This window comes from Hyaena hyaena, unplaced genomic scaffold (genome assembly GCF_003009895.1).
Source record: "Hyaena hyaena isolate Hyena2069 unplaced genomic scaffold, ASM300989v1 scaffold_117, whole genome shotgun sequence".
Lineage (NCBI taxonomy): Eukaryota > Metazoa > Chordata > Mammalia > Carnivora > Hyaenidae > Hyaena > Hyaena hyaena.
In genome coordinates, this window is record NW_024080749.1 from 1,554,423 (window position 1) to 1,569,560 (window position 15,138).

The following is a 15,138-nucleotide window of genomic DNA, read 5'->3' on the forward strand; positions in this document are numbered from 1 at the left end:
CGGCCAGGAAAACACTGCCATCGATCTCGCTCCATGGCCCCAAACCATCCTGCCTCTGTTCTCAGTAAGAGCATCACTCACTTGAGTTCTCAGGGGCTGAGCCCGAACAAGGGCCTGGAAAACAAGGGCTCATCCTGCCACCGACGTCAGGTTCAACCACACGCCTGACTGCCAGTGACTTGGGAGACGGAGAGAGTGCGGGGAGGAAGCCACCGACAGGCAGCAGCGTCAACAACTTGAGAAATCCTGCTTAAAACGAACGTGGCTCAGCATTAACACAAATGGCAAAACTCTAGTTGCTGCCCGGGAGGGGGCTGGCTGCTGTCAGGGTCTGGACGGCACTGGTAACGGCCAGAAATGCAAGCAGTGATTCACTGTGCAGCTATACATCGCCACGAGTTTGCTGAACTGACGAGCCAGCGGCAGAACGTGGCGCGTGGCCGGTACTGAGCCCTCCCGTGCCTCTGACCGGCGAGGGGACCGCAGACTCCTGCAGCACTGAGGGCCGTGTCAGCAGAGCAGGGTGCCCGGCACACGGCACAGCCCTGCCCACGGGGGGCGTCGAGGGAGGCACAAAGCGCTTGACCCCTGACCCCCACCTGTCCTGCTCTCCCAGCTGAAGGCATCAATGCAGTCAACAGTCCTGGAACTTGATGGCTAACAGAGGTGGAAGACCAAGGAAAGGGACACTCCCATGTTCTCCAAAACAGTAAGGAAGACTTCCATGTGCAAAGCGACTTGCTCAAGGTCATGGCACCTGGTGGCGCCAAAAAAGGGCTCCAGAGCCCTCTCTGCCCCCTCATACACGGCACCTGCCCGAGAGGCAGGTGGAAGGCGGGCTCTGGGGGACGAAACGTGAATTGGAGCGACAAGGCCACGGTGCTGGGGGACAGAAACGCTCACGCTGACGCGGGTAACTCAAAGCAACCCAAACTTTTTCCATCCGGCTCTACTTAAAATTTTTTTTCTCGGTTTGTTATTTTGTAATAATGATAGATTCACAGGAAGTTGCCAAACAAAGGACGGGGTGGCCCCATGGGCCTTTCAATCATTTTCCCCCAGCGGTAGGAGTATGACAACCTGGAAACTGCCGTGGGCACAGTGCACCGAGCTCACGCACACTGCACGTGTTTTGCATTACGTGCACGTGCGTGTGTCTGTGTGTGAGTGTGTGTGGGGGGGCTCTCTGTACTGTTCTCACTCCCTTAGATTCATGTGGTCACCAGCACAGTTAAGACACAGGAAGGTGCATTCACCACGAGGCTCCCCCGTGCCACACCCACCCCTCCCCCAGCTCACAACCATGATGCCATTTTTTTTTTAGCCCGATGCACCATGGAGGTGGGGCGGGTGGAAAGCTTTCTTTTTAGAGATGAGTCAACCGGGGCACGGAGAGATCAAGGGACTGACCTAAAGCCCCAGGGCTAGAGAAGAGACCAGAATCCAGTTCTCCTAACTTCTAGCATTGCAGCATCTGTCCTTTGGAGGGGACAGCCCTAAATCCCGGAATGGTACCAGCGACACCCCTCCAGACGCAGGACTCCCTCGGGGTCCCACCAGCCACAGCCCGGAGGCACGCACCGTTCACGCCGTATCTCATCACCGTGGTGAGCTGCTTCTTAGTCCTGCCGTCGGCTCCCAGCTGAAGCATCCCCAGGACGGAGGCGATCCCGTGGGGGGACACGACCACGTTGTCATGAGGCCGGGATTTGATAATCTGGTTGAAAACCTGGATGCCTGTGTCGGAGCCTAGTTCCTCAAGAGACAGGGGGTTGAACTGAGAGCACACAGAGGGCAGAGTCACTGTGGCCACAAGGAAGAAGGGAAAATGCCAATTCATGGTTCCTTCCGGCAAGGACAACCTGAAAGAGAAGATCAAAACAATATGTGAATTCCTAAGTGAGTACTTTGGCGGGGGGGGCTACTTTATATTCAACCAGGTAAGGTTGACTGTACTCAGTGTAACGGAGTGCCTTGTTAATTTATCTGAAATCAAATGAGGTTGATTAAATCAGTGGTTGCTGTAGTTTGGGGGAGGGTAAGAGGAAGGGAGCCACCATCTGGTAGGTTCCCAACTATGCGTCAGACACCGTTCAGTCTTACAACCAACCACCTTTCATTCAATCGAAGCAATATCTGCCAAGAGCTGCTGCCTGCCAGGCCCTTTTTGAAGTGCTGGGCAAACAACTATAAACAGATGGACAAGACCTCTGCCTTCCTGGAGTTCACTTCTAGACGGGAGACAGAAAATAAACCAGTAAGTGGTACGGTAACTTCAGAGAGGGATCAGGTTCACGGTGAAAAAACACAGCGTGTGCACCAATGAAGGACAAGGTGGGAATACAGAAGAAGAGGACACCTCAGCTGTGGGAACACGTGTGAGGGGAGTCCTGAATGAGAAAGATGCATGCCCCACCCCCCACCAACACGTGGCCATGCAGAGAGAGCTCAGGGTGGACGTGAGGGGAAAGAAGGGCCTGGATCCCCAAGGCCCATAGACCCTCATACGTTCGGCTCTTGGATTTCATTCTAAGGTCACAGGAAACCACTGGAGGGGTTTAAAAAAGGGAGTGAATCCCTTGGGTCACTATGATTACCTTATAACCATATGTCCTCATTTTTTTTTTTTACCATAAGCATGCTATTTTCTTAAGAGATTGCTAATTAAAATAAATTTATGGGGCATGTGGGTAGCTCAGTTGGTTAAGCGTCCAACTCTTAATCTTGGCTTAGGTCATAATCTCATGGTTTAGAAGACTCAACACCGCGTCAGGCTCTGTGCTGACAGACAGCACATTCCTGCTTGGGATTCTCTCCCTCCCTCTCTCTCTCTCAAAATAAACAAAACACTTAGAAATAGTAAGAAAAACAAACTTAAGTGACACCCTTAAATCTACAATAGGGCAGAACAATTGGTAAATGTATCAGTTGTGAAAATAGCACCTTTATACAGATATTCTCAATTACAGGGATTTGTTTGAAATACAAGTTTTTCCCCGATTACCACTTACTGAGCTCCCTTTGGCTGTAACAAGTAAGAGGTGGGAAATTTACATGTGTTTATGGAAAGGCAAATACTTTCATTAAATAAGGACTTAAAAGAGGGAGTCAGCAAAATAAAAACAGAATTTGTGATGTGGCTAATTTGATTCCTGCCTTGTAGAGCCAAGCTTCCAGAGGGACCCAATTGGCCCTCCTGTGACATGCATTTCCGTGTGAGACGTTGGAGATGTCCACAGAGAACAAGAAAGAGAGGGGGGCCTTTTAGGAAACTGGGGCCCTGGAGTGGAGGGGATAAGGTCTGTAGGCTCCAGAGAGAGGGCGCCTGGAACGTTAGGCAAAAAAACTAGCATTTGGGCCTTCCTTGTCTTCCTTTGTACGCAACTATCCTTGCTTCCCATTCCAGGACATAGTAGATGTTCAATAAATACATGTGGGATTAAACCTGATGGCGTATATTTGTTCTATTTTTGTTAATTATTTTTCATTGGATCAAAATAATGTTTGTTGAGTGTGCCAGAGACAGTGGTTGTGTTTAGTCCTGAGCCTGTGAGCTCCAGACACTTTCCAAGGAGAGAGAAATTCACTGGGCTGGGGAGAGGACTGTCCTCAAGATCAGACTTCGGCACCTACACTCCCCCCCCCCCCCAACCCCATCCAGGGCTACAAGGTGAACTGCTAAGACCATCATTCAAGGGGATGCTGCAATTTTCTCAGAACTTGTGAAAGATTCATGTTTTTAAAAATGTAGAACGCTTGGGAGTTTCTCCAGGGCTTCCTTGTAAAATAATTGTGTTACGACAGGCGGTCTAAATTCAGACCATGTAAGTGACCTACATACGCTCCTACTTGGGGCTTTCCTATGGCCAGCGTGGCCTATTTTGACTTTGGCACCTAGGACTGGCTCTACTGCCATGATGAGCCTGAGTTTCTTTCAGCCTGTTGGATGCTGGAGGGCTTCCAAATGCTGACTATGGAGGCTTTACTCACTTCATCTAAAAATTAGACACTGTGGCCTCCTGCCCTCCCTTCCTTCTTTCTGGAAATAAATATCCTCTTTCTTTAATTGTTTTTTATTTTATTTTTGAGAGAGAGAGAGAGAGAGCGAGCAGGGGAGGGGTAGAGAGAGAGAGAGAGGGAGACATAAAGTTGGAAGCAAGCTCCAGGCTCTGAGCCGTTACCAGGGGGCCAGACGTGGGGCTCAAATCCCCAAAACTGCAAGATTATGACCTGAGCTGAAGTCAGACCCAACTGAGCCACTCAGGTGCCCCCCAAATCTCCTCTTTAAAACTTAATATACCACAAAGCTGTTACAAGTACACACAATCTGTACAATCTTTGTCACAAATGTTTCAAATCTGGTAACTGGCACGAACTTCATCAATCTGAATCATTGACTCTTCTTTGCAGTCTCTTCTGATGTTACTTCAGTATGCCTAACCTCTGCTCCCCAAACTCCCAAAGAAATCCTCCTGGACTGGCAAACACTTGAATAAATATTTGAATCTGCACACTCATAGAGGACATCAAATTGCTTTTGTCTCTGATAGCTTCAAGTGGATTCACCCACACACCACAGATTTATGTAGATGGCTGTAAAACAGGTAGAACGGATCAGTAAGAGAGAAAAAAATGTAACAGCCCCAATGTCTTGGAGTCAGCAAGGATAGTCTCCCAAATAAATAGCCATCTTATTTGGCAGAATTTTGCTTGGTTAGGAGTTTCTGCTAGAAGAACGGTTTCATTATGGGGGGGGGGGGGGTGGAGGCTGCCATGAGTGTTTTTCTTGGGTGTCTTGGATTGGGGAGTTTTTGAGAGATGTCTATGTGCGATTTCATAACAGTGCCCCGGGACAGTGTCGGAGCTATGCAGGACTTGGAAGTGGAGCTATTTTTGATTGATGTCTGGGCATAACTTCTTCTTGGCCTCAGTTTCCTAGGCTAAATGCTCCCTCGTTTAAGCTCACCTGGCTTGTGTACATGTCTGAGACTAAGTTTCGTTCCTCTCCAAAGGTCAGTAGCCAGGAGAGGAGGTGCTGATCCATAAATTCCTTTGGCTTATAAAGCTCTTAACTGATAGAGATTCATGTCCAAATAGACCATCTTTCACATAAACTACCTGCTGAACTTAACTAGTCTTTAAAATGCTTACTCTCTACGGCAAGCAGCTTTTCATTATGGGAAGAACACAGTAACCTCCTGTTTATTTATAAAGAGAAATTACACTGGAAGCTTTCAAGTCAGGGAGAAAGAATAAAGCTGTTGCCCAAATGTACCACACAGCATCAAGATGGAAGATCAGAAATCTGTGTGAATGTTTCCATTTCTTGAATAATCTTTTCGTAACAGGAGAAACAAAACAAAGCAACAACAACAACAACAAGAAACCAAGAGTCTGGGTTTGGCTATCATTAGAGGTAGATCAGAAACCTATAAATAAAGCCAGCAGCATAGGCGTATGGCTTCAAACATTAGATTCTCTTTCCCCACATACTTTCAGTTTCTCTTACTCCCAATCTTTCCCTTCCAGGGTCGGAGATGTTTTGAAAGTACAGTAAAACCTTGGATAGTGAAGAACTGGGTCTGGGAGTATTCCGCAAGACCAGCAAACACTTCTCATAGATTTTAGTTTGATAAACGAGCCACGTCTCTCAGGACGAGTACTACCTGACATTGGATATCACGTGATCACAGCTGAGCCGATGGTTCTCGAAATTTGCTTTGATACACAAGTGCTTCGGATTATGGGCATGTTTCTGGAATGAATTATGCTCACAAACCAAGGTTTTACTGCAACTGGGTATGGCTTGGAGCTTTAAACCAGACTGAGCGAAGTAAATAACGAGCTAGTTGTGCAAATGAAGGACTCACTGTGCATCCTTATGTGAGGCCAGGTCTCCCTTAGAAGGGGCGGGCCTCAGAGACCATCCACAGCCACCATGGCTTCAACCGTCGCACCCACACTGGGGACGCTCAGGTCTGCAGCTCGTTTCTCCAGCCCCCTGCATGATGTCAGTGCCACACTCTGATCCATTTGCTGCCTATGTTCACCTGACTGTTCAGAACATGATCTTGGCCTGAAAATTCCTCCATAGGTGGATTACGGAGAGGCCACTGGGCTGTGACGACTGCCAGCTTTCCTCTTAAAGGTCTCAGCCTTGGTCTTGCCTGTGCTCATGTCTTTCCTTCTCTTCCTTGCTCTCCACCTGGTGACAGCCAGTCTCCTGCCCCCACCCCCCCACCCCCGCCTTCAGTGGCCTGTGGGAAGCTTCTCCTGATTGTCCCAGATGGGTCTGTTTTCCTCCCTTTCTGAATTTCCACAGGACTTCTCATCCGCACCTTTCATTTTGTTTTTCAAGTACATTCCCCAACCCCCTCACCACCCCACCCCCGACTGGAAGCTCACAGAAAGCAGGGCCACGGGCCTGCCTGTCCGCAGGGTCTTATTTAGGGCCTTATCAGTGGTAGTCACTAAATCAGAGGTTGACTCATGGGACTAATCTGGCTGCTCAAGGGTTTGGTTTGGAATAAAAGGCATTTTAAAAATATTTTAAGCAACTATGCGTTCGAAGGTATCACGTACAATCTGGATTTAGAGTTATTCTCAGGAAAAAGAAGAAAGAACAGGACCCTGGTAATGGTGGGCCCTGGGTGCCAGGGCAGCCTCTCGCATACACAGTGACCTTGGCTGGGGGCTAGGGGCGGGCTTCCTGCGTGCCCCGCGCCCTCCGCTGCCTGCTGCCTAGTCCACTGGCTGCCACTGGTCACCATGTCTTACATCACCTCTCCGGGCTGTGAAAGCGCTCGTGGCCGGGCCCCTGCGGTGAATGAGTGCTCACTGATTACACCATGGCAGATGGATACAGCCAGTCACAGAAGATGAAGCTTATTTTCAACCTAAGTCTTTTATTTTTTACAAAATGAAACGTATGTTAAGTAGAATACCTGAGCAAAAGATAAATAAAATGGTATCTGTCAGCTCAAATGATAAATAATATGATATCTGTCAGCTCTATTTAGTGTAACAAATAAGATGCATAGGGACGCCTGGGGGATTCAGTCGGTTGAGGTTCCGACTTTGACTCAGATCATGATCTTACAGCTCCTGAGTTCGATCCCTGTGTTGGGCTCTGTGCTGACAGCTTGGAGCCTGGAGCCTGCTTCGGATTCTGTGTCTCCCCCCATCTCTGCCCCCTCCTTGCTTGTGCTCAGTCTCTCCCTCTCTCAAAATAAACATTAAAAAAAATTTTTTTTAATTAGATGGGGCGCCTGGGTGGCTCAGTCGGTTAAGCATCCAACTTCCACTCAGGTCATGATCACACAGTTCGTGGGTTCGAGCCCCACATCAGGCTCTGTGCTGACAGCTAGCTCAGAGCCTGGCGCCTGTTTCAGATTCTGTATCTCCCTCTCTCTCTGACCCTCCCCTGCTCATGCTGTCTCTCTCTCTCAGAAATAAATAAAAACATTAAAAAAATTTTAAAAATAAGATGTATATAAACAGTTTCAGGGGAAAACACTGGAAGCCTTCTGGCCCCGACTCTTAGCCAGATGATTCACATCTGCTTTACGAGGGCCCAGGAGGGTCTACTAAAGGGTAAGCATTCTATCCCTTCTCATTCTCTGAAATACGTTTCAAGGGATGTATTGTATAAAATGTATGTATCAAAATCTTTAGGTCATGAAAGATTTCAAATATATGAAAACATAAATCCCCAGGACCCAACATCCAGATACAACAGTGAGCAACTCATGGATTATTTTATTTCTTCTAAAATGGAAAACTGTTTTAAAGCAAATTCTAGACATCATCGTATGTATTTTGAAATACCTTCAACATACACTCCAAACCGAAGGAATGCATGTGTAAGTGTATACAGTAGCAGTCCCACTCAAAAATTAGTAACTCTTTACTAGCGTACCTAGCATTCCATTTTTTTAATAGTTTATTTGAATCGGAATCTAAATAAACTCCATACATTACAACTGGTTGAAAGATCTCTTGTCTTTAAAAAAATCTTATCCCAGTTGCTTTATTTTTTTTAATTTTTAAAAAATGTTTATTTACTATATTTGAGAGAGACAGAGAGCGTGAACAGAGGAGGGGCAGAGAGAGAGAGGTGGGGGGAGACAGAGAATCCCAAGCAGGCTCCAGGCTCCGAGCTGTCAGAACAGAGCCTGACGCGGGGCTCGAACTCACGAACCGTGAGATCATGACTTGAGCTGAAGTCGGATCTCAGCTGACTTAGCCATCCAGGCACCTCAACTAGTTGCTTTATTTTTAACTTTTTCCTCTGAACTTTTTTTGTTGAAGAAACCGGGGTATTTTGTCTTGCAGAGTGTCCCCACGGTCTCGATTTTGCTAACGGCATTCATGTGACGCAGCTTAACAAGTTAGTTCCTCTTTTCTTCTGTGCTTCCTGTAAGTTTGTAGTTAGACCCAGAGCAGGGGTCTGCAAACTCCTGCGTGAGAGGTGGCCATGCTTTTTGTTTTGTCTAAAAGGCTGCCCTGAGCTCCTACAGCAAGTTGAAAAGAGTCGCTCAGTTGCGACACAGACTGAAAGGTCAGCAAAGCCAGAAACATCTCCTGTCCAGCCCCTTATAAAAGGTTTGCCACCTCTGCTCTAGAGGCTGACCAGATTCACATTTCTTTCTTTCTTTCTTTTTTTGGCAAGAATGTTGCACAAGGGTGTTGTAGCTGGTGCTGGAAGCAGGAGAAAGTGGCCACATGGCTCTTTTTTGTGATGTTAGAAGCTGCTGGTGATCACTGTCTAAGTGCCTTGTTTCATGAGGGGTTGCCAAATGATGCTGTTGTAGTTTTAACTTCATTAGCTGGATACTTCTCTCAACAGAAATTTTCCATTCCAAGTTCGTTATCCTGAGGTTTAGCTTGTAGGGCAAAAAAGCCGAATGAGTGCTGGTTCATTCCTTAGACAGACGGTTCCTCAAATGATGACTAGGTTACCCTAGATCTCAGAGCTGACCGGAGGGGAGGGGGCAGAGGTTGGTTTGTTTGCTTAGTATAACTGACTTTGTTTTTCACTATATTTTAAGGATCTTGAACCACCAAAATTTTATTTTTTCTGATGCTCAAAACAAGCCTCGTCAGGCTGTGCCTGAGCCTTTCACAGGACCTCACAGTCCCAACGGCTTCCTTGTTTTGTGCTTTGACAAGATATCCCAGGCCTGTTCTGCACCCTTCCTGCCCCAGGCAGAAGCAGCCACTTCTCAAAGGAGCTCTGGTTCCTCTTGGGGAGCGAGAGTATTGAGAGGCAGTCTGAGTATCCGCACCAAATAAACTCCAAAGCAACTGAGAATCCTGGGCGATGTGGAAAATCCAAAAGCCACTGACAGCACTCCCTGGACTATATTCAAATGTGAAAGGGCAAATCGTGAAAGAGAGACTGCTCACCTGTGAACAGGTTTGCCCTGCCTGGCCACAGAGCCCATGGAGGAACTCTGGGTGAGGAAAAGATGGGGGAGAGAGATGGGCATTCCAAACCAGGCTGGGACAATCAATATGGATCACCCTCTTGGAAAGGCAGTTTGTCTCCTGGATCAAACCCATCTTAGTGGCTGGTGGGAACCAAACTGTGTGAGTACCTGGCACAAACAACTGGCATCTGGCATGACAAGGAGAGTGTCCCAGTTTATCTCAGGTGGAAAGGAGTGACAGCCAGCCCTTCCTCTCAATGAAAGCTGACACTTTCTCGAGGACTGGGGAACTTCAGATATCCTTCTGGGGTTTCTGTGGTTGTAGTTTCTTGATTCTTAGACCCAAGGCCTCTTACTCTTTTTCCATTGACCCAACCACTTCTTCTATGTGGGCTATAGAGAAAAACGTCGCATTGGATTATTTGGAACAGTGACATCTCCCACCAGTTTTTCTGGACAGGGCTTTCTAGAGCCTTCCAAGAGCAAAGGAAAAGTGCTGAGCCACCAGAGATGTCCACGTGGCCTTACATAGGACTGGGATGCCCAGCAGTCAGGCCCAAATGCTGCCCTCCAAAACTCTGTCAGCAAGCGAAGGTCTAACTCTTAGGGGTGTTTGGCAAGAGGCATTCTAGACAGCTCAGGAGTTGGTCCACTGCAAAGTGACAGTGGCTGTCATGCACCAGTAGGTGAGGTTAAGGCTCAAACATGGTCCTATAAAAAATGGAGCATGGCCAGACGACCCTGGCCTCTCAGACTTCAGCCGGCATTACTGAAACAGATTCCGTCAAAACCTGTCTTCATTTTCCTAATACCAACCACATTCTCTTACGATAGAAAATTAGATGAACAAGCAAAACTAAAGTGCATCGTAATACCCTTGGGAAGTAAACGGAGTGTTAGCAGAGTGAGTCAGCTTCTTTACAACTTCAGAGAAGACACAGGAAATGCCAGCTGATCAAAGTAACAGTAGCTCAGTGGTTTTAAAATGTTCTTACAGGTTACTGAGGGAAGCTTATGAACCTCTTAGGATTTTTTTCTTAAATTTTTATCAGACTTCAAGTGCACGGTTGATCTATGACACTAATTAATTTAGCCAAAAGGAACCCCAAAATGCTCAGGAATAAAATTTTCAGAAGCTGAAATGTATGGCAACAATGTCTCAAAGGTTCCTTCTGCAAAGAGACACACTTTGTTAAGTACACTCTGACATCCAAGTACCTTTCATGTACATATCATCCATTCTAAAATCTCTTTGGGGACAAACGGGGGCGTAGGAGGAAGAAGGCAACAGGGGTTTGCTAGTGGTCTCTCCTTTAGAATACAAGACCATGAGACATTTATTCTGTTTTCCTCTAAGAGTCAGGAGAAATTCATCTAAGTTTCCAATTCCAATTTTACTATCTACTAACCAAGAGATACGAGGCAAGGCACAATCTTTACCAATCTAAGCTTTCTCCTCTGTGCTCTCGTACAAATCAAATTCCAACAGCGGTCATGGGAATCCCATTAACACGAACAGAAAAACAGACAGTAACTAGCACAGCGCTGACCTCAGAGTGGTACCCAATGAATGCTGGTTCCTTTCCCCTCGTCTTCCTCATTGCTCACGACCTGAAATAGTCTCTGATTTTTATTGCAATGATTCTTTAAAAAGTCTCAATGAACAAGCTAAGGAAATGGGTCAAACACAATATTTCCACCTTGATATAGCCCTGTCTCTGTAAAACTTCCTTAGGTTATTTTAAGAGAGGGCAAGACTATGCTAAGTGTGTTTCCGTGTCTCCGTAAGAGAATGAAAGGGTTCAATTATGATTGGAGTAAAAGTAGGTATGTTCCCCAAAACATTCCATGGTTCTGACATAGGTTTTCCACTCTATTGTCTTAGGTCACTAAATCCATTTCACTTATGATATCAAGTCCTATAGCCTTTCTTATTAACAAATTTTTAAGATGCAGCAGTTCAAATGGGTGATTGCCTAAGTGACAACCAAGAGAGGACCCAAGATGTTAGAGTGATATTGACCAGTGGTTCTCAATCTTTAAAACAAGGTAGCACTTTCTTTAGATATAAACAAATGTTACAGATACTTCACGTCTAATTATACTTTAAGTAATTGTGAATATACATGATTAAAAAAACTACCAGGAATTGACAAACACTCAAATGAAATGCAAATTCTTTTTTATCTATGATAGCATCTGGGTACATTTCAAAAAATTATAGTGTGAGGTATTATTTATTCAGTCTGTACTCAAAGCTCCATGGACATGACTTTTCTGAATCCTCTGAATAACAGATGTTGACTATAGGTCCTCAATTCATAGATGAGAAATCAATGCTCTCTAGGTTGTTGGCTCGTAAAAAATGGATCAGGAGGTGTTGAAAGTGTAAATTGATTTTAAAAAACTTTCTGCAAGGCAATTTGGGGTATGCAGAATCTTACAAATGTATATACCCATCAGAATAGTGATACCCTTTCTATAGATTCAGCCTAAGGTAATAATCACATAGATTTGGGCTTAAACATGTTCACTGTGGAGTTATTTCTAGTAGAATTGCTACAATATTCTTTGCAAAAAATAATTGCAATAACAGTGATCACTGCAACCTATATTTTCCAAGGAAGAAGATGCTGTGGGGGACCTTTTACCAGGTTTTTGCACTTCGTAGCTAACATTTGTACCTGTTACCCTCACAGAATTGCTGCTGTGAGTGGGCGCCCATTTCCTCAGCGGGCCTTAAGTGCCTGGGAGTTCACATACACCATTCTCTGAACTTGTTGGAGGCTAACAGCCACTAACTGCTGACGTAGGGGTGGGAAAGCTTAGCCCCTTTACCTTTGGGTGGCAGAGAGCCCGTGAAGGTCGAGTTGATGCTCCAGAGCTTCCCCATGGGATTGGGTGGCAGGGCTTCACCAGTATCGCCCCGACTGGCCGCTTTCTTTTTAATTCCCACTTCCCACCTCCCTTGCTGTTTCACTCCAGAGCACTTCCTCAGTGAATCATTTTCACTTTCTCCTTGGCCCAGGGGCTGCCTCTGGCAGAGCACAGGGTCAGCTCAAGACATCCATCCAGCTGCTAAGAAACTATCTTGGAGGAAAATGTAAAGACATGGAAATACATTCTGGATATATCCTCAGTGAAAAAAGGAAAATTAGGATACAATGAGCTACGCAGAAATAATACACAGGCATAAAGAAAAGACTAAGAAGATGGATATAGAGACATTAGCTACATGATTATTCTGATGGTGGAAATAGGAGCATAGTTTATTATCCTTTACACTGTTCCGTATTTTTCAAAATTTCTATAGTGAACACACCACGTAAAACAAGCATCCCTTTTTCTGTTTATAAAGCTACAGCAGTGGGAACTTAGATAAAGCTTAAATGTGTAGTAAGGGGCAGCAGAAAAGAGCACAAGACAGTGGTTAAATCACAGGATCATAAAAACCTGAGTAAAAGATAGTAGTTACTGGGAAAGGAGAAAGAGTTGAGAAATAACATAGTCGGGATCCCTTTACATACACTCAGATGAGTGTGATACTCCATTTCAACCCACAGGCCATTCCACATGGAGTTGCTGCAGTAAGTGATGGTTCTATTTGACGAACCTGATTGGACACATTTATATAGTGCTAAATATTAGATATTTAAAGGCAGGGATTACAGTTTATTAATTTTCTTATTCCCTGCACTTACCATAGTACCTGGTATACAGTAGGGGCTCAGAATTTATGAAATACATTGTAGTTCTAGGGTGATTAGCTGTTCCTATCACTATTTTACGTAGCAACAGCAACTGTTATTGCTAACTCTTAAAAAATTGCAATTTGCTTAAAATTTATGGAGAGGACATTCTTAAGCACTTAAGAATAATCGCTCTCATTCATTGAATGTCTACTATATGCCAACGAACCTCGAATTTTATATACTCAACATCTAGCTGAATCCTCAACCTAGGTAGGCAGTAGTATTTATACTTCACAGATAACAAACATGGAAGCCCAGAATAAATAAATAATCTGCCCAGAGCACGCATGGTGAAGACACGTCTTAAAAGAGACAAAGGGACACTCTTAGCCAACCTGTCATGCTGCCTCCGATGACGAAGTTCAAAGGGTCAGCCGAGGAAAAAGTGAAGAAACACGGCCTTCTTTCTAACTCTGTCCTACGCTGAAATCATCAAATACTAGGAGTAAACAAGCGACCACAGCTTTACAAGGCACAAGAATGGGGCAGAACGTGTGTCACTCTGGAGCTGTGGTTCTCCGGGAAGGCGGTGACACTGCCCCCCAGGGGGCATGTGGCAATGTCTGGAGACGTTTTTGGGGCTCATAACTGGGAGGGGCTGCTACTGGGATCTCGTGGGCTGAGGTCAGGGGTGTTGCTGAACATCCTACCATGTACAAGATACCCCCTCACCCCCGAATCATCTGGCCCCAAGCGTCAGGCCCTTGCTGGAGCACAAGCAAGCACACCTCCCCACTGTCCTCCACGCAGTCACACAACGGCATCACTGACTTGCCCTGACTTAGCGTCAAGGCTGCAGTCTGAAGTCCTAGACCGTCTCCTGTCAAAGCCACAATTGTGCCGACACCAACTATCACGGCTGGTCTCCCTGGAATCTTCGACCCAAGTCTTTTCCGTTTGTGTGATCGGTAACTGAAGCCGTGGGCTGTCAGTCCACCCCCATCAAATAAAATTCACATGCAGCCCGCTGCAAACAAGTTCTGCGGCGGGAGGTGGGGACCCCCGTGCTACCCGGAGCTTCCTGCCCAGAGAGCGTCGGGAAGATGTTCCCAGCCCCGGGGTCACCGGCGCTCACTCCAGGGGGCCGGGGCTGCCCCCCCACCCCTGCCTGGCCCCTCCCCCACCCCCACCCCACCTGCAGTCTCTCCTGCAAAGCCAAAGCCAGCTCTGTCGTCCAGGTTCAGGCACAGAACCCCCAGGCACAGAGAGAAAACCCGCGAACACTCGCACACGCCCTAAGGGATCCTTGCGGCCTGCGAACCCTCTGAGCTAATTACACGCAGCTCCATGCTTCGCACAGCAAAACTGGGCCCAGACTCCTACTTTCCTCCCTCCCTCGTGAAAAGGGGGCAGCGGGAAAGGAGGCCCAGCAGGTGAACGCCGAGCGCGGTCTCCGGGAGTGCCCTGCGCCCCCGCACCCGGAAAGGCGGCCTGCGGGGGCGGGGGGGGGGGGGGCCGGGACCGCCCGCGTTGCCTCGGGCGCCCAGAGGCAGGGGCTGCGCCGGCCGCCCGCTGCAGTGCGGACGGGGGACGGGGGCCGTCACCAGGGAGGCACAGGAAGACGGGGCATCCCCATTCGGGTGGCGGCGGGAGGACGAGGGAGCCCGTGTCCGCCTGCGTAGACGGCACTCTCGATTTCTAGGGCTCAGGCTCACCGCCCGGCTCTCCGCACGCGGGGCGCGGCTCCCACGGCTGCCGTTGGAAGGGCCGCTCGACACCTGCTTCTCCTGAGCATCCGCGGACAGCGGCGGCACAGGCGGGGCGCCGAGGCGCGGACGTGCGCACGACACGCTCTCCCGCGCCCGAGGGCCTAGAGCCACCCCCGGGGACACTCGGCGGCATCTGCACACAGCTCGGTCACAGCTGGGCCTGGGGGAGGAGCTACTGGCATCCAGAAGGCAGAGGCCAGGGAGGCGGGGGGGGGGGGGGGGGGGGGGGGGGGGGGGGGGGGGGGG

General features: G+C 47.6%; 1 protein-coding gene across 1 annotated transcript in view; it reads right to left on the reverse strand.

Moving 5' to 3' along the window:
- SERPINE2 (serpin family E member 2) overlaps positions 1–15,138 on the reverse strand; it is a 64,370-nt gene that overhangs the window by 24,787 nt on the left and 24,445 nt on the right. Inside the window, exon 2 of the mRNA XM_039236833.1 lies at positions 1,582–1,862. Coding sequence (XP_039092764.1) covers positions 1,582–1,840 — 259 coding nt within the window. The 5' untranslated portion in view covers positions 1,841–1,862. The remainder of the gene's footprint in view (positions 1–1,581; positions 1,863–15,138) is intronic.